Source organism: Cottoperca gobio, chromosome 10 (genome assembly GCF_900634415.1).
Source record: "Cottoperca gobio chromosome 10, fCotGob3.1, whole genome shotgun sequence".
NCBI lineage: Eukaryota > Metazoa > Chordata > Actinopteri > Perciformes > Bovichtidae > Cottoperca > Cottoperca gobio.
This window is the reverse complement of record NC_041364.1, coordinates 13,052,476-13,071,259: the sequence shown is the minus strand read 5'-3', so window position 1 is coordinate 13,071,259 and position 18,784 is coordinate 13,052,476. Positions and strand designations below refer to the sequence as shown.

The 18,784-nt window shown below is 39.1% G+C and overlaps 1 protein-coding gene and 1 pseudogene across 4 annotated transcripts in view; both read left to right on the top strand.

Moving 5' to 3' along the window:
- LOC115014750 (protocadherin alpha-C2-like) overlaps nt 1-18,784 on the top strand; it is a 127,835-nt gene that overhangs the window by 24,920 nt on the left and 84,131 nt on the right. Inside the window, exon 1 of one of the 4 annotated variants that reach the window (XM_029441812.1) lies at nt 658-3,070. The exons of the other annotated variants lie outside the window; for them this stretch is intronic. Coding sequence (XP_029297672.1) covers nt 722-3,070 — 2,349 coding nt within the window. The 5' untranslated portion in view covers nt 658-721. Of the gene's footprint in view, nt 1-657; nt 3,071-18,784 lie in introns of those variants that run through there. 4 annotated transcript variants of the gene reach the window in all.
- LOC115014759 (protocadherin alpha-3-like) overlaps nt 1-18,784 on the top strand; it is a 33,737-nt pseudogene that overhangs the window by 2,927 nt on the left and 12,026 nt on the right.

Sequence of the window (18,784 nt, the reverse complement as noted above, 5' to 3'; positions counted from 1 at the left end):
CTTCAATGCATTTATTTGATAGCTTTAGTTACTAGTTTTGATAATTAATACAAAATATACATCAACTAATAAATTATGATATATTAATATAAAATACAAATACCCAGCAGTATATAAAGTAACTCAAATGAGCTCCACCTTTACCAGCTCCAACATTAAAGTAATGAACACATTAATGCATCAATAATTATAATGCAATAATCCAATATATATTATTATGAAATGGCACTTTCTGCATCATGAGTACTTTTACATTTGGATGCTAATACTTTTATACTTTTACTTAAATACGATTTTAAATGCAGTACTTTCACTTGTAACAGAGTATTTCTACACTGTGGAATTACTACTTTTACTTAAGTAAAATATCTGAGTACTTCATACACCTCTGCTCAGCAGCCTATGGAAATGTCTAATCGTTTGCAACCGTTATAGAAAAAGATTTCTACTTTGAAAGTATCTGCATTGTAGCGTCGGCTCGCATGGTGTCACTGCTTGTGTAAATGAACTTCTCTCTGTTGAACGTCCTCTACGTCAGTAGTTGTGTGGTATTTCGCGACAGGATGCACTTGTGCTTCAGGGCGATGGCTTCAAATATTTGACTCGTTCATCAACATTTTTCGAAAATCGGACGGTTGTTATTTTTTGTTTAAAATGTGTGTTCCCGTGTAGACTCACATTTTGATATCTAACCTTCGTTTTTATTTTATTTTAATCCAATATGGCACGAAGAGGATGCAGAGCATGGTTGGAGCGCCTGCTCGTTCTCGTTTGTTTCAATCTTACTTTTAATTTTACTTCGGCACAGCTACGATATTCTATTCCCGAAGAGCTTGCAGTGGGTGCTGTTGTTGGGAATATCGCTAAAGATTTGGGGCTGGATGTCAGTGCATTGAATGCTCGAGGATTTCGCATCGTTTCCGGATCGACCGAACCCCTTTTCCAACTGAACAACAATGGCATCTTACACGTTAACCGAAAAATTGACAGAGAAGAAGTATGCGAGCGGATCAGTACCTGCATCATTAACATAAAGACGGTGTTGGAGAATCCGTTAGAGGTGCATTACGTTGCCATTGAGGTTTTGGATGTAAACGACTACTCTCCCACCTTCTCTAAAAACGAGACGCATTTAGAGATATCAGAATCTGCTTTACCCGGGGCACGATTTCAACTACAAGGTGCCCATGATCCAGACAGTGATATGTATTCTATCCAACTGTATAAGCTCAGTCAAAATGATCATTTTCGCCTAGAGGTTAAAGATAGAGGTGAAGATGGGAAAATTCCTGTTCTGTATTTGCATAAACTGCTGGACAAAGAAACTACAAGAAGTCATAGATTACTGCTGACAGCAGTGGATGGAGGAAAGCCCCCTAGATCAGGAACTATGATAATTATCGTTGATGTTTTAGATGTAAATGACAATATGCCAGTTTTTTCAAAAGACTCATATGCTGCAGTGCTAAATGAAAATTCCCCTATTGGCACAACTATCATGAAAGTGAATGCCACCGATTTAGATGATGGTTTAAATGGGGAGGTGGTTTATTCCTTTGGTAACAATGTAAATGATAAATTACGTAATTTTTTTGAAGTTGACGCTAATACAGGTGAAATCATTGTTAAAGGACTGATAGATTTTGAAGCAAAAGACAGGTATGAAATTGACATCAAAGCTTCTGATAAAGGACCAGTACCCCTAGCAACAGAAAAAAGTGTTATAATAAGCATTGTGGACCTGAATGACAACACACCTGAGATTGAGGTGACATCCTTTTCAAGTGCAATTCCTGAGGACTCCAAACCTGGAACGACAGTAGCGTTGATAAGTGTGAACGACAATGATTCAGGACTAAATGGAAAGGTAATCTGTTATATAACTGAGGATGTACCTTTTACATTAAAACCATCTTTACAAGAAAATATGTACTCTATAGTCACCAAATCTCTGCTGGACAGAGAGCATCAGTCCACGTATGATGTAACAATAATTGCTAAAGATGCTGGTGAGCAACCTTTGTCATCTCATAGGACAATAAGTGTGACTGTATCAGATGTAAATGATAACAGTCCAGAGTTTTCAACAAGTCCTTACACCTTTTATGTTATTGAGAACAATGTTGCAGGAGCCTCTTTGTTTTCAGTGAGTGCTCACGATTGTGATGAGGGTGATAATGCTCTCATATCATATAACATTGTGAGAAGTGGGGATGAACACACAAAAATTACATCTTTTCTAAACATAAACTCAGAAACTGGAGATATTTTGGCTCTAAAAGGTTTTGACTTTGAAACTCTGAAAAAGTTCCAGTTCCAAGTTGTTGCCTCAGATTCTGGAACTCCGTCACTAAGCAGCAACGTCACAGTGAACGTGTTCATTCTGGATCAGAACGACAACGCTCCAGTCATCCTGTATCCAGTCAGCTCTAACGGTTCTGCTGAAGGTGTGGAGGAGATTCCCCGCAATGTGAACGCAGGACACTTGGTGACTAAAGTCAGAGCCTATGACGCTGATATAGGATATAACGGCTGGTTACTGTTTTCACTGCAGGAAGTTAGTGACCATAGTCTCTTTGCTTTGGACCGCTATACAGGACGGATCAGAACACTTCGCTCATTCACAGAGACAGACGAGGCTGAGCATAAACTGCTCATACTGGTGAAAGACAATGGGAACGTTTCACTGTCAGCAACAGCTACTGTGCTTGTCAAAGTTGTGGAGCCCAAAGAGGCTTTTGCTGCTTCTGATGTTAAAAGTGCAACAAAGGATGATGAGGATGATAATGTGACTTTTTATCTGATGATAACTTTGGGCTCAGTTTCAACACTTTTTCTCATCAGTATCATCGTGCTGATTGCAATGCAGTGCTCTAAATCCACAGACTATACTTCTAAATATCTACAAGAGCCTAATTATGATGGGACACTGTGTCACAGCATCCAGTACAGATCTGGAGAAAAGCGGTACATGCTAGTTGGACCCAGGATGAGTATAGGATCTACTATAGTCCCGGGCAGCCATGCCAACACACTAATGCTTCCTGACAGGAGACACACTTCTGGAGAGGTAAGAACAATCACTTTAACCTGAGGCAGTTCTGGTATGAATGCTTGTGATAGACTGGACACAGATCCTAATGATTTAAATGTACCAAAAGTACTGAGTCACACCACCAGAATAGCTCAGTGAATAGCTGGATGGAAATGCAGACACAGACAATGCAGTATCACTGAGGGAATTGAGGAGGCTGTGCTTTTTTGTTAAGACTGCTGAGTTAAGTTGTTGGTTTACAGGGGGTTTGTTCTCACACAGCCCAGAGTGTTAATTGATTAGTAAAAAAACACATTGGACTGCAGTTAATAGGCCGTGTTTGTACCTTAATGCTGCGTTGTCCTTATGTGCTTGCGAAATGATACAACCTTATGAAATATTAAACTTTTCTGGGCTATGTAAAATAGGACATTTTGGATTGTTGTGAAATATTGATCAAAGTAGTTATTAATAAGAAGATGTTTCTGTAAATAGCAAAGCACCCTTTCCCGTGACACTGAGGACACAGTTGCTATCTAGGACAAGAGAACATACACAAAGCAAACTCCTTTTTTCCTTTAGAAAATGAATGCCTCTAAACTGTTATGTTGTTTCTGTTTGGTATTTTATTACATTCGACTTCTTTCAGACCTTTGAGAACTATTAATATTTTAAACTGTAATGTGTCTGTTTCAGGCCATGTGTGGTTGTATCATAGTAGGTTATTCTCCTGGCTGTCAAACATAATAAATGCATAATGTGAGACGATTGTGGTTCACTAAATAGGGAGAGGTTTAGGTTTAGGTTCAGTTTAATCAGTGACGTTTTGTTTATTGCATTAACCACTGGCTCTTTGTGTTAGTGTATCCTTAAAACATGAGGAGTCTCATTTGCAAGCAATATACTGTTTGTTTCCACAGTGCTGAAGCTTTCCTAACATCTGCATCATTTGAGCTGCTGCATCTGATCCTCAACGTCACATATAATATGTTATTTCAGTATCAATACAATATTGTCATTTGAAAAAGACACTGTTTGTTATAAATGATGGTCTGTGTGCTTTACACACTTGTACACATATTTATGTTTTACTCTACGTGCCTATCTATTAGGGTTGTTATTACGTGTGTGTAAGAGAGTGACTGACCAGCTAACAGTTACTTGAGGTCTGTGCTCACTGATGTAGTTGAGGTGACTCAATAGCCCATGAATGGCATGTAGCTATGACAGAGAGAGGGGGGAGAGAGGGAGCCTGCGGCTGGTGTGCAGTGAATCACAATGTACAGCCAGTCAGGTGGGGCAGGGTCACTTTGCTTCAGCATGGATCTTCATTCCTTACAGGACTGCAAAGCAAGCAATATATTTGTTTTTATCGTTTCTCACTTGATTGGCCTTGTGTGCCTTGGACTCAAAGAATGCAATACAGTGATGTAGAAGAGTGTGCACAGTTTACACACACACACACACACACGCACATGCACGCACGCACGCACGCACGCACGCACGCACGCACACACACACATGCACACACACACACACATATATATACATGTATATATGTACTCTATATATATATCTCTATATATAGAGAGATACATATCGATAGATAGATAGATATTAAACACACTAGCTTCTGTGCAGATGATCCATCCCTTTGTCTGACTAAAAAATAGGTCATATTTTACCACATGTGTGGAGGACTGCATGCTAGGCTTCTGGGCTGATTCTCTGCCGAACACTGTGCGTTTCCCATAGCAACACACAAGGAGATCCACCTCTCTGAGTCTACTGGTTTCCACAGACAAGCATGCGCTCAGTGGTCTTAGCAACAGCAGCGGAAGAGGATGATGAGGGAGGGAGGGAGAGAGGGAGGGAGGGATACAGAGAGCAGTAGAGGAGGGGGAGGGGATGTGGCTTTTGTACGGCTCATCTATAGACATCTCACAATATTTAATGAAAATGGGTTTATTTAGATAGAAACAAATGGATTATAACAGCACAATCTACCTAAGTCAGGCAACAGATGGTGCAGCTACTGAAGCAATAGTGAAGGCGAGAATAGTTGAGCTTCTAATTAGATATTTTATAGTATGGCGATAATCTTTTCTCTCAACAACTGGGTCAACATTAGATTTCCTACCTGGAAAATGACCGTCAGAAAACACATATTTTTAACTGTCATTAAATATGTCTATGTTGAAAGCTGGTGGAATGTTTTGACCCTTTGAGCAGCATGTGAAATAAAGCAGTAAGTGGAGTATACATGCAGGAAGGGAAAGGATCAGTTCAGATATGGAGTAAGGTGGCTGCTCGGCTTCATGGAGTAGAGGCTGAACACACTTTCGCTGCACTTCCTCTTTCCATTTCTATTCAGTTCACTACTAGATATAAATAACAGCCTCTCTGTGTGCAAGAGTGCATATTTCATGTTGCATGCATTTGTGTGTGAGATACAAGTGTGTGAGGCATCATGGGTTTCACAATACAGTGCTAAGCTGTGCCTGGACAGCAGATGCCCTGAAAAGATTTATTGATGTAATTAAACATGAGTGCATCTCATTAAACCTAAAAATTGCAGGGTGATGTCGGTGGATCACATTGGTTGACTTTGGTCACACTGCGAGCTGGCCGTGTGTGAGGAAAAGTTGTCTCCTACTAAATTGTATATTGCTGCACAGTTGTTACTTTACCATGTCATTTCTGGGAGAGGAAGAAAAGCAGATGAAAGACGAGTGGATGAATTACAAGTAGGGTCACGAGCTGCATTCCGATTGCAAGCACATGGGAAGCACCTTGGTCTGATGAATCAAAACACTATGTCTGATTATGCAACTTGTGTTTGCCTTGTTGACAACATGCAGATGTTGGTACAGTCAACGCAAGTTTGCGGCTACATTTGAAAATGTACTTCTGTTGTTTGCAACTATATATGAACTTGCCTGGGATTTTAAACATTACAGGAGACTGTTAGCATGTCTGTCACAGTATATTCCTATTCCATTTTCATTCTGGATGCTCTCTTTGGCGGGGGCGTGGCTGCTTGCTCCAGTGGCTTTGTCAGTCTGCTTGGCTGGCTTAACAGATCTGTGCAATTGTGTTTGCATGCTGAGTGTCTGCACTGAAAATCATTCACAGTGCAATGACCCTTGTGTCTTGTGAGTCTGTGTATGTTGTCTTTGTTGAGTGGGTGAGAGCATTTTCCTCATTAAAGGGTATTCAGTGTCAGAGGGAGAGAGCAAGAGAACAAGCTAAATGTTAGAGGAGAGGGGACACAGCTGTTACAGCAAGACTGTATGTACTGTAATGTCAGCAACTTGAGAGAACTGGTTTTAGATGATGTTGATGCTATTCTGTGTTCACACTTACAGGAATGCTGACAATTTCCTCCTCTTCTCGCTGCATTCCACTCGGGTCTTTGCTTTATAACCTTTTCTGCATCCACTTCCCTTACCCCTTTACCCTCATCTTATGTAAACCTTTCAAAATATGTTCGGCTGTATGATCTCCTTTTAAATTTCACTCTCCCTTCTCGACTCCCTACAAACTGTAAACCCCATATTGCAATATGAATGTTACTCTATGAGATATCCTTCATTGCAGTTCTCCCTGTTCTACTGTGCTGATGCTTCATGCAATGGCCTGCTTTTCCTTTCTCCATTTTTGCAGCGTCCCTCTCCGTCTCCTCAATATTTCTCTCCTCCTTCTTCACCCTCCATATTGATATCACTCCCAGTCTTTCCCCTCCCCCCTACCACTCTTGGCCTCCTTTTCCCACTTTTATGTCTCTGCCCTTTTTATTCCTCTTTCATATGCCACCCTTTTCTGTCTCTCTATCATTTTCGTTCTTTTCCTGCAGTCCATCTCCTCTCTCATTCTGCCACATGCTTTTTAGCTCTGTGTTGCTGTGGCTCATGCCTGTAGGGTTGTGGCGGTGGATGCTGCATGTGCTGTTGTGTGTCAGTAGGGCATATTCTTCCGTATTGCTCCAGCTTTGTTGGAGGATGGCGCAACTCACATTGAGGTCAGCAGCAGTGATGGTAATCTAATTTACACACACAGTAGGGCACAACGAAAACAGCTACTATCTTCATGTTCACAGTTCACACATGCACGCTTGTGCTCATAGACGTACACATGCAACAACACGTCGCGCACACTCACAAATGCCTAATCCACTTTATTGAAAGGCACTTTCACAGAAGAGAGGGGGTTGGAAGAAAATAGAGCACAAGCCGAGCATGCTCCCTCTGTGATGTAGTGACTCGCAGAGAGAAAGAAAGACGCACTGTTAGACGATTATATCAATCAAAGCCCGTGCTGAAAATCAGATGTCCTGTCATGTCTGAAAATGTTTCTAAGAATATTGTTTAAATGATAAAATCATAATATGAGTAACCTCTTTTATGTTTTATAAATGGAAAGATTGTACAAAAACAGCTTCCTTCTCAACACATTGCAGCTTTCATTACAGATCAAACTTTAACCAGAGACGAGACCAAGTACAGATAACAGCTCCCACCCATGCAACACTGTCTGATCCATGTCACAGGCATATAGCTGCTTAATGATGTTTAATACTGGGATAGTTATAGCTCCTGCATCCTGCTGTTCTTTCTGTTTTGCTCAGTATACTGTATACTACATTACATGAATACATGGTTGTTTTAGCCAAGAGTGTAGTTTGGACTATTTTATTCTATCTGTGCTCTCTTCCCAACTGTTGTAATTTAAGAACTTCAAGTCTCTGTACTCTGGTCCTCGGTCTGGCCTATGTGAATGTGTGAAACATCTTTATTTTAATTTCTATGCCCTGTAAACTTTACTTTCCATTGTTCTATTAGGTCAGTCATTTAAAGTGACTTACATTACACTTGGACTCAATGATCACTGAGATAAACCCACCCCACTATTAGATTATGTCCCTTCCTGCTCTCTTCTAATCTTATTTTTTTCCAGTTTCCAATCAGAGTAAACAATCACAATCATTCAGTCTGGATAACAAGCACCGTGCATGATCTAAAACTTTGATAAAGAAGCCCCGTATACAATATTCATGGGTAACATTTAACCCCTTCAGCACTATATTAAAAAGAGAACAGATATATGAACGTGGGATGAAAGTGGAGGTGAAGGTGGCGTGCAAATGTGGAGGAGAGGGACAGAGAAGTCAAGGAAATCTATATTGAGTACATGTATTCAGTGGGATTTCAAAGAAATACATTTTTAATAACTGGAAAGTGGGTTTGTTTAACTTTTCCCGATAAACATAAAGTTGAAAAAAATAGAACAGGTGAACTTAGATCAGCTTAGGCTCTGGCACCGCACAACAATAGTGTTGTATTCTGTAATGCAACAATACTAGCATCATAAGCAACTGCAATTACAGCTTTCTTCTTTCTTTATTTTAGATTGTTTTTAACATCTAATAACACATAACCATACCGGGATAACTCAGAGTGCTCGTAAGCATTTCTGTTTCTGTGTCACTGAGTATTGATTATTTTATGACTGGTCCCTTACAGTAGACATGGTTGACAAATTAGTTATTTTTCACTAATCAAGCTGATGAGGCTCTGTGAATGGAGGAAGGGGAGTGGTATATTAAGTTTTGTTGTTGATTATTATATTGGCATTATGTTGATAAGTTGAATAAATACCTGCTGTTTTAGGTTATATTGTAATGTTTCACATAAACTGCATGCCGACCAGATGCTGCTGAACATTTTGTCATCTGGGCTGATACCAGATGTACTGTCCTGCTGGTGTGTGTGTATCAGCTTTTCCTCTTTGCAGAACATTTAGGTGATTTGGTGTTGGTGAATCAGAAGGTTGTTATTGTGAATGTCAGCAAGCACAGGCACTGCTGCAGTGCAGCTTTTTGAGTATTTGGTCAATAAGCTGATTGTGCATTACGTTACAGCTCTGTGCAGTGCTGTGTTTTGAACGTGGACACACAGAGAATGGTTGGCCAAAGTGAAATATATCTTCTTTATATCAAGTTAGACTAACTGTAAATTAGTATTAGTAAATAAGTATTAAAACAATTATATTAAATAAAAAAATTAAATTAAACTGTTCTTTGTATGTTGCACTTATATCGATTTGGCTTATTTGTAGCTAATAGTCAATTTCGTATTCTATTGTTTCTGTATGATGCACTTTTGTTTTGCTTATTTGAAGCTATTGTTCTGCACTTAAAGGATTGTACCTATTTGAAGCTAATTTGCAAGATTCTTGCTGTTCGGAGTTGTATCCTCATGATTGTTTGCACTTATTGTAAGGCGCTTTGGATAAAAGCGTCAGCTAAATGAACTGTAATGTAATGTAATGTAAAAGTATTATAGAACTTATACTTTGTGCCTTTAACTTAAAGTCTGATAAATCAAAGTTTTAAATCCTACACTTTATGTGAATTGATACCAGTTGTATCTATGATGTGCGACACAGACAGAGATAGACAACCTTGCAGATAACGTTATTTTTCTCTGTTAGACAATGATAGTAAATTAAGTAGTTACAACACTGATATGGGCTCCCTTCTTTTGCCTCTGGGTTAACAGGGACAAATAAGAGTCAGTGGGCCAACAATTTCATTGTGGGCTGCATTCACGACTGCAGGCCAAGACTCCCTGGCACAGCTCCTTTCACTCTTGTCATTTGTCCTAGAACATGACGAGACTGGTTCAAAGCCATGTGTGGCTTTGATGTGCATTGGGCCGGGCTAGTCACTGCTCTTAAGTATATGGGTCAAACCTGGTTCTTCTATGTTGATACAGAGACATTGTATTTGTTGAGCTTGTCCAGGAAGTCTGATCTGGTTACCTGCATTATAACAAAAAGGTAAAGACAAAGAGTATATATTTCTTTCTTCTGTCTCACTCCTATCTCTTTCAAGCCTGGTATTGTGCGAGTATAGGGCTGACCCTTTCTCCTCACCAGCACTCGTTATATAAGCCCTCAGTTTCATTACATCTCAGTCCATTGACTCATGGCTGTGTGGATGAGTCCTATAGGTTGGACCTTGCCACTCTCGCTTTAGAATCACTCGACTGCAGCCTAATCAAGACCTCTCTCCAGATATGCCTCAATGAGCAACCTTGATTGCACTAATAAAAACCATTGTGTGCCCGCTATGTTCATGTGTGATTTTAAATCTAGTTGATCTGAGCTTAGCTCAAGGTGCTGCATTATGCCGATGTGAATGAACACATCTCTTAATAATGTAATAATTTACAAGCAATATTATTAATACAATAACGGCGTTGAAAAACATGTAGGCCTATCTTTATATGTCTGTCTGAAGTAATAACCAGTACTTGATAGTTAGACCTGTGCTATGTTTAAATATGTTTTTTTCTTTCTGAATCAACAGAGATCAGAACAGATGTAGTACTGCACTTGTTTGGCATCGGTGTTCATACAGCCACAACATCTGCTGCTGTGCTTAGTTCATCAGTGCATGCCTGGAGGATTGAACTGACTGAGCAGCCAGTGCAAGGCTGCATGCAGCTATTAAGTGGAAAACAAGTGAGGACACAGTTGGTTGAAAATCCCCTTAAAGTTCACCCTGCCGTGAACCTAAAAGCATCCAGTGTCCCGAGATTTAGATTTATGGGGTGGGGTTTTGATCTCTGATTGATAAAATGTATTAATGGGTGAGGGAAATCCAGACTCAGCTGTTTAGACACTGGATGCAGCCTAAGTAAGAGGATTTCCTTCTTACAGCTGTATCCCTGCACTGCTCACAGTGGAGTAGATCGGGTATAAAGCCACAGTTGCCATCACTTGTCTGATTAAATACCGTATGTTGTATTTATTTCTAGCCATGCATGAATGGGATCAGATGTTGGCTGTTAGATGGATTCAGTATTTAGCTGCAGGCCTCCTTTTACCCCCACGACTATCCCCCTATCTGTTCACTTACAAGGCTTTGTATGTATATATTTTCGAGTATGTTCCATTAACTGTACATTGAGTTCATTGAGTGGGCTGGTCATACCGGGCTTAAGTTGCATATGTGAGCTAATGGTGAGCATATTGCCACTGTCAGGTAAAACATTAAAAATAAACATGACTGCATATGTGGTGTTTTATATATTTTAACTACAATTCATAAACCCTCTAATACTATTCCGCATCATCACTGTAAGGCATTTACATGTTTTTAAATGTATTAAATCAATTCAGAAAAGCAAACTGTAAATTAGTTTTAGTTTTTGCTTAAAACTTTTAATTTTAAAATGTTTTCACCTGACAGTGATAGAAAACACTGTTTAGTAGTAAAATAATCTATTTTAAAAAATGTGACAATATGGTCGGTACTGTATTCACAGAAATACAATTCATTGATCCTTGGTCTTGACATTTCTGAGTATGTTTCGCTAGTTATATTGAGTTGATTGAGTGTTCTAGTTAAACTGGGCACAACTTGCCTATGAAAGCTAATGGTGATATGTGTGTCATGCAAAGAGCATATTGCTGCTGGCAGGTAAAACAACATGACTGCACATGTGGGGGGTTTCATATGTTAACTTTAGTTCAGTAATTGCATGATCCTCTAAGAAGATGTTGCATCATCACAAGGCATTTTTCGAAAAGACAATTAGATCAATGTAAACGATCCTGGATTCATCCATACTTTCTATTTTTTGATCACAACATAATTTCTGTCAAATGGATGTTGTATTTGTACTGTGTTGTTTATCCTGTACACACGTCATGTATTGCACGTCTGTCCGTCCTGAGAGAGGGATCCCTCCTCAGTTGCTCTCCCTGAGGTTTCTTCCATTTTTCCCCCTTTAATTATGGGGTTTCTTTTAGGAAGTGTTTCCTTGTGCGATGCGAGGGTCTAAGGACAGAGGGTGTCGTAACCTGTACAGTCTGTAAAGCACACTGAGACAAATGTGTAATTTGTGATATTAGGCTATATAAATACATTTGATTTGATTTGATTAAATTAGTTTTTATTTTTGACCTGACATCAGGGATAGATTAAAGTCCAACCTTTTTTATTGAAAAGCATGAACATGTTGTCAGTATTGTCCTCCCATATATACAATGACTTGATCTGTAGTCTTTCAGGGATGTGTAGTGAGTCACAGTGCTGATATCAAGTGTGTTTGATCACAGGACATTGTGATATGTAGAGAGAAAGCCTGCTCTTAATCCTAAATAAAGCTACAGCCCGAAACGTCTAATCAGTTTTCTTGTTATTTTCAAAATGGTCCGAATGTCATTTGGCTCCTTCTGGTCATCTATTGGAGTGCGAACCAGTGAGCTGTTATGTACAGTGAGTGAGTCATCTCATCCCACATGTAGCTTTTCATTATTTGAAGTTGGTCTGCTGTGTTTATTTTTAGGGTGAACCATCTGTCAGGAAAACATTAAATCAGGAACGTTGGCATTTAGGGTTAGTGCTATTATTCTATCATGATATTAGGGAGATTTGGTGATGTGATTCCCTGTTGCCACACACACACTTGACTTGTGTACGTACGTGTTTACATGCGTGTCGATCGCTAAATGTTCTTCCGAGTTTCCCCGCCATCTTATCTAGTGGGTGTAGAGTATGAATAAAACAATGAGACATGGGTGTTGAAGATGGGTGTTAATGCTGTAAGTCTGACTCATATCCCGCTCTCTCCTCCCACCGACTGGCTCCCTCTCTCCCTCTTCCTCTGCCTTTGTTCTCGTTATCACTACTACCCCACTATTCTCCAGCCTGGTGTGCTTTCCTTCTCATCTTCACCTTACATTGGCTTATTTTCATTTGCTTGTTTCTTCTTTGCTTTTAGAAATCTTCTTCCATCTCATTCTTACGCAAAGATTATTTCTCTGATTTTCTTCATCCCTCTCCTCCTACGCATCCTCATTTCCTCTAGCTGGTACTCTCTCTTATGCCCCCTCCTGTCTCTTCATGTAATTACAAGCTCATAGAAAATGGCTGACACCTTTTGGAGGCTGTTACTCTCCCCCTCGTTCTCTTGCACATCTCTTTTTCATTTAAGTGCTTTTTGTTATTAGCAAACATAGCTTTGTCCATTAGTCTTTATTCCATCATGCTTCCTCCTTGCTCCTCTCTCCTTCTGAGTACAGAGACAGCCGTTCCTCACTACACCACCGTCTCTCTCTGTGTAGAAACTAGAGCTGTGAGTAGAGCAGAATATGTCAGAGCACCCTTCTCTTTCTCTCAGCCTTATGACTGCAGCAAAAGAAGAGGGATGGGACACACTACCAAACCTTAGTCTGGCTCTTTACAGCCTCAGGCATGGAGCCAAAGGCAAACATAATATGCACCTATTCTCTGGAAGCGTATAAGTGTGCGTGTCCTCTTTATATGAACCCAGAGTGGCTATTACGGATTTGTTGTTGAATTGACTTGACTTTTGTAAATGGGTACTCCATATGCAGTGAGAGAACTGTCAGACTTACAGACAAGGCATGGATTTATATTCAATATTCTTAAAAAAGGCTTTTCAATTGGTACTTTCATCCCCCTATTTACATTACAAATGTGTGTGCGTGTTTTGGTCACAGTGTTTATTTGTTTGTCCTCTCCTTTTATATACATATCAGCAGACAAACATTTATTTTAAAAAGGGGATCTGTGAGCTAAGGCTGAATGGCAATATTACCATGTGTTGCAAGATTGCCCCTCATCTTTGTTGATCTGATGCTATTCTCTATACACTAAGCAATTAGGATCATTTTGCACCATATGTACTATATCATACATGTTGTTCTGTATTGTTAACGGAGTCTTTATTGACGGTGCGTATCTCATCATGTCTCATTAAAAGATGAAGCGCTGCTGGTTCCTGCTGTACAGCCTTGGGCCTTATGCTAAAGCTTCAGTGTGCGTGCGTATGTGACGGTTGCAGTATTAGTGACCATGATTACTAGTGAAATGTACACATCGTTTCCAAGAAACAGTAATAGTATCGCTGTACATAAACATGGTTTAATTGATGAATAATTACTGATTTATATTTTGGGACTCAAGACAAATCAAATAGCCATCTTTTAAAAAATCTTCTTATCTAATTTAAGGTATCCAAAGGTTAGTGAATTATGCTTTTTGTGGAACTACAAATAACACTGATTTTCAGATGCTGGAAAAAAAAACATTCTTGCTGAATCTTTTATCCTTGACCTGCTTTTTTGTTGAAGATGATTTATGTAAGATTGTTTACTTTCAGATGCAGACTTTTCTTGCATTTTAACAGTTTTGGTCATATAAGTGCATGTGATACTCAAAGACTGTGATTAGTGTGACACATTGCATGACATGACATTTATGTGTTTAGATGCAATCGATTATGCGTCTTTCTGAGTTTACGTCTCTCATCGTATGTAGATTTTGACTAACAGTCAACTCAGTTCATCGCTTTAAGTGTGTCACATCATATTATGCTGTGTTTAGTCTGATTTAGATATCAGCAGGGTGTAACGGCAGACAACACGATAAGGTGTTACATGATACATCAATAAGGAAAAACTAAATATTTCATGCACACCAAAACTAAACCATCCACAGTAGACACGGGGCAAGATAATCTATGCATCACATTACAGGTAATGAAGTGAGAATCTGTTTAAACTAAAAAGACACAACAAAGGGCGTTAAAAAAACATAATACCAAAAATAACTAGGAGTTTGGTCTGCTTGTTTACAGACTACTGTAAACGGGGTCTTTGCAATAAGACTGGAGTATAATTGTTCCCTAAGCCCTTGTTTACTCCCTGATGTTCGTCTTAATCCAGATTCACTTTGCTTTGTCCTCTAACAGAGAACTAGAGTCGTAAACTGTGCTGATGGTGCTTCTTATGGAGCAAATATATGACAGAAAGAAATACACTCAGTGACCAGTAAAATAGAAATACATGTACAGTGTAATGTCACCCTGCGGTCAATATTACCTTTGTGAAACCAGTATATTCTACCTTCATGTGCTCTATGGAAAATAAATAAAACATAATCAGTGTTCCTTCAGGTGTTATAAATAGGAAACTCCTGTCAAAGCTTTCTTTCTATTCTGCTGCTGCTGTCAGAATTCCCACTTGCCCTGGATTAAGGCTTCTGCAAAGTGTGTAAAGTCATAATTCTATGTTGCTCCTCTAATGCGATTAGGTGGAATCATCTTAACGATGAAGAGTAGCTTTGAAAAGGCAACAGAGAGTACGCTAGGATGCCACTCACCCTTACATTCCAGACTAATGTCCAGACTGCTTTTTGTTATGCATTTATTTATTTTTGTTGTGCATTTGCTTTGTCCCGATTGAGTTGATCATTAACCCGCATTTCTCTATATGTTCGTAACCTTTGCAACAGCTTTGTAATTTTTCAAATTCTGTCACCTCTTAGATTCATTTATGCTGTTTTATGTGATGCATTTGTTTTAAGATGTATTGGAGTGGATTTTAACGTCATGGTCTTATGGAGGCTGCCGTTTGAAGTGCTGTTGAAATGTATTGAATTATGCTAAGAGGTGTTTCTAATATTTACTCGAACCAAATGGATTGAGTGGACACAATATTAGAAACAACTCATAATATGAATTTCCTTTGGGATAAATAAAGTGTCTATCTATCTATCTATCTATCTATCTATCTATCTATCTATCTATCTGTCTGTCTGTCTGTCTGTCTATCTATCTATCTATCTATCTATCTATCTAATAACACAATACAGTTGAACAGCACCATAACATACAGTGTCCAAAAAACCCCAAATATGACAAAGTAACACCTCAGTTTAAAAAATGAACAAAACTAAAACAGTTCCACCAAAACTGAACGTTATAACCAGTATAGAAGCAGGTGTTGTTACAGGGCTGATAGAGCAGTGTGTAATAGTTTGTATTAAGTTTCACCTGATAAACTGGCAACTGAGTGTATTCTCCCTCTCTTTCTCTATCACACACACACACACACACACACACACACACACACACACACACACACACACACACACACACACACACACACACACACACAAGCAAAAATGCACACTCATGGTGCCTCGTCACATCATAACATAATTCTGTTGCTACACATAGGGTGATGTCCGTGTACGTGTTTAAGTTTTGATGCTGATGAGAGTGGAAGATGGTGTTTGCTATTCTCGGAGACCGGCAGCAAGAGAGCTCTAGCTTGAATGATTAGGAGTCAAGTCATTATTTTATAAATAGTTCTCTTCATTTTCTGTGGAAAGTGGAGCAACCTCACACAACCATTTCAGTCATTTCCAACATCAGATTCTCTGCAGGCCAGCACTCTCCTCTATTATTCAGGCCCTTTTTCTTTTCTTTTAAAAATAAGAAATGGGCCAAGCTCTAGCACAGCGGGCCTGCACCTGCAATGCACTTCCCATGCAGCACTGCCCGCTGCATATTCAGTACTGCATGATTGATAAGAAACTAAAAATAGACATTACACACTGCTACATTGATACATCGAGGTAAGGTTCTCTGATGCATGGGAAATGAGAAATGAGAAAGCAAAGTGTAGATAAACTTTGCTTTACAGTTGCCGTTATGTAATTGCCCTTAAAATGTGAATGATATAAACGATAAAATGCTCTGTAATGGATCCACTGTATTCTGCATTGTCTTCAGATGTTGGCTGATGGACTTATCTCTCCGTCTTTCCCTCTTTGTTTTGATAATATATCAGGCTGGGTGGGAATGTGCAGGTAGTGTTAGATACATCCACACAAATGTCTCCTTCCCCAGTTGACATTTTAATTTCCGCAGGCAGAGGAAATGTGTGGCAGACACCGAGGCTGCTAGTGCATCTGTAGCACCGATACAATTTTTGGAGTGGGTGAGCGTGCTAATCTAATCTAAGGCTTTGTAGCATTGCCTGCCTCTGACATCAGTGTGTGTCTGTCTGTACATGTGAAAACTGCTATAGAGAACAAAGACAAGGGTAAAAATGCTCCCCCTTGTGGCAAAAAGTGGAAACAACATGCCTATCTTTTGTGCCTTATGTGTGTCGGTGTGTCAATACGTTCAATTATTTAGCATGTTGCCTCTCTGTATGCGGCAGTGCATTGACTGGTATTGTTATTGAGTTTCTGTGTCAGTATTGATCCATGGATAGCGGGTCCTGTCCCATTTTACATTCTTAATAAAGCCAAACGCAGTCCGTGCCCTCTTCCCCATTTAACTGTTTGATTGACAAATCTAGGTTATCCATGCCCGACTATAAAACTAGATTTATTCTTAATCCGTCAAAAATTGTTTGGTTCAGGCTGTCTCTGTGTGTGAATGGGAAACAGAGAGAGAGAGAATAGGAGAGAAAGGGAGAGTGTACATGAAGGGTGACCTCTATTATATATATATATATATATATATATATATATATATATATTTAAAATAAAGAAACAAAGGGTGAATGTGCACAATGTGAACATTATGTGCTATTTAGTTAAATTGAACGCATGTATCTGAGATTCTAAGGTTGTGATTAGGGAACATTTGTCCTTGGCATATGTGCTCATAAAGAGAGGTGCAGTGGTGGGGGGTGCAGGGAGGGGCACTGACGGAGGCTGCATCTGCGTCACCATGGATACAAGAGGGGGGGTAGTGAATCTATTATGGATACACCCTGTGAAAGCAGAGATCCATCAGACACTGCCTTTGTCTCTAGGCGCAATGTTGAACCAATCAGAGTGTCCATTACAGTCACATTGATTCTAGCTGACCAATCAGATTCTCATGCTACCGTTGCTGTTACCAAAGACTGTTGTACATCCTGTTTTATTGACAGTTTTGATTAATGGCCTGTTGTTGCAAAGTAAACCTTGAACGTGCCTCTATTTTCAGAACCTGTTTTCTGGATTAGATGTTTATAAAATATACATTTTCAAATAACTGACATTCTCAGTGAGCTACAATTAACTATATGTGAATGGAATTCGTGCACACACACCGTTTCTCACAGTTTGTGTGTCTCTCACCATTAGTATTTCTCGCTCTCACACCTCTTGCACACCACAAATACATGCAAATCACACAAACCCTGTTTTTTCTTTCCTACAGTTAAACTCCACACAGAGACCCTGTGATTCATGCTGTATAAATGCTTACTACAAATTACTGTAAATTCACTGGTATATGTTCATTACCACACAATCTGTCTCTGTTGATTTTGTGCAATGACTGACATTGTAATATCATGGGTGCATTAGAATGAGGGTATTTCAACTGTCATGCCCTTTACACTACGGATCATCAGTAAACAGACACAATTTATATAGTTTTTTCATTCAACCTTTACTTTAACTCGGACATACATTGAGATAGAGACCTCATTTACAATATAGCTGAGTAAAAAAAGAAATCCTATGTACTAAAAAACACAAATAAGAAAATTAAAATCAGATGTCTATAAAGTAATATAAGTAATAATATAAGTACAAATTGTAAAAGCCAATTCAGTGTACTATTATTAAAATAATATATAATAAAAATGAATTGTATAATTATACTGTATTGTATATTGTATATATGTATAATGGCCAGTGTGGGTGCATTAATAGAGAGGCTAAAACAGAGTAAAAGTGTCTCTAAAATGCTAATGAAACAAAGTACTATTACATAGAAAACCTATTAAGAATACTAGGTATGTGTACTGAGTTCAGATCTAAATTAAACTGTCCCATCTCCCTAATTGGTCTTTGACAGCTCATCAAATAGAACAATCCGTTCAGCAACAACAGCATGCTGTGTCTCCTGTCTGTTGTTT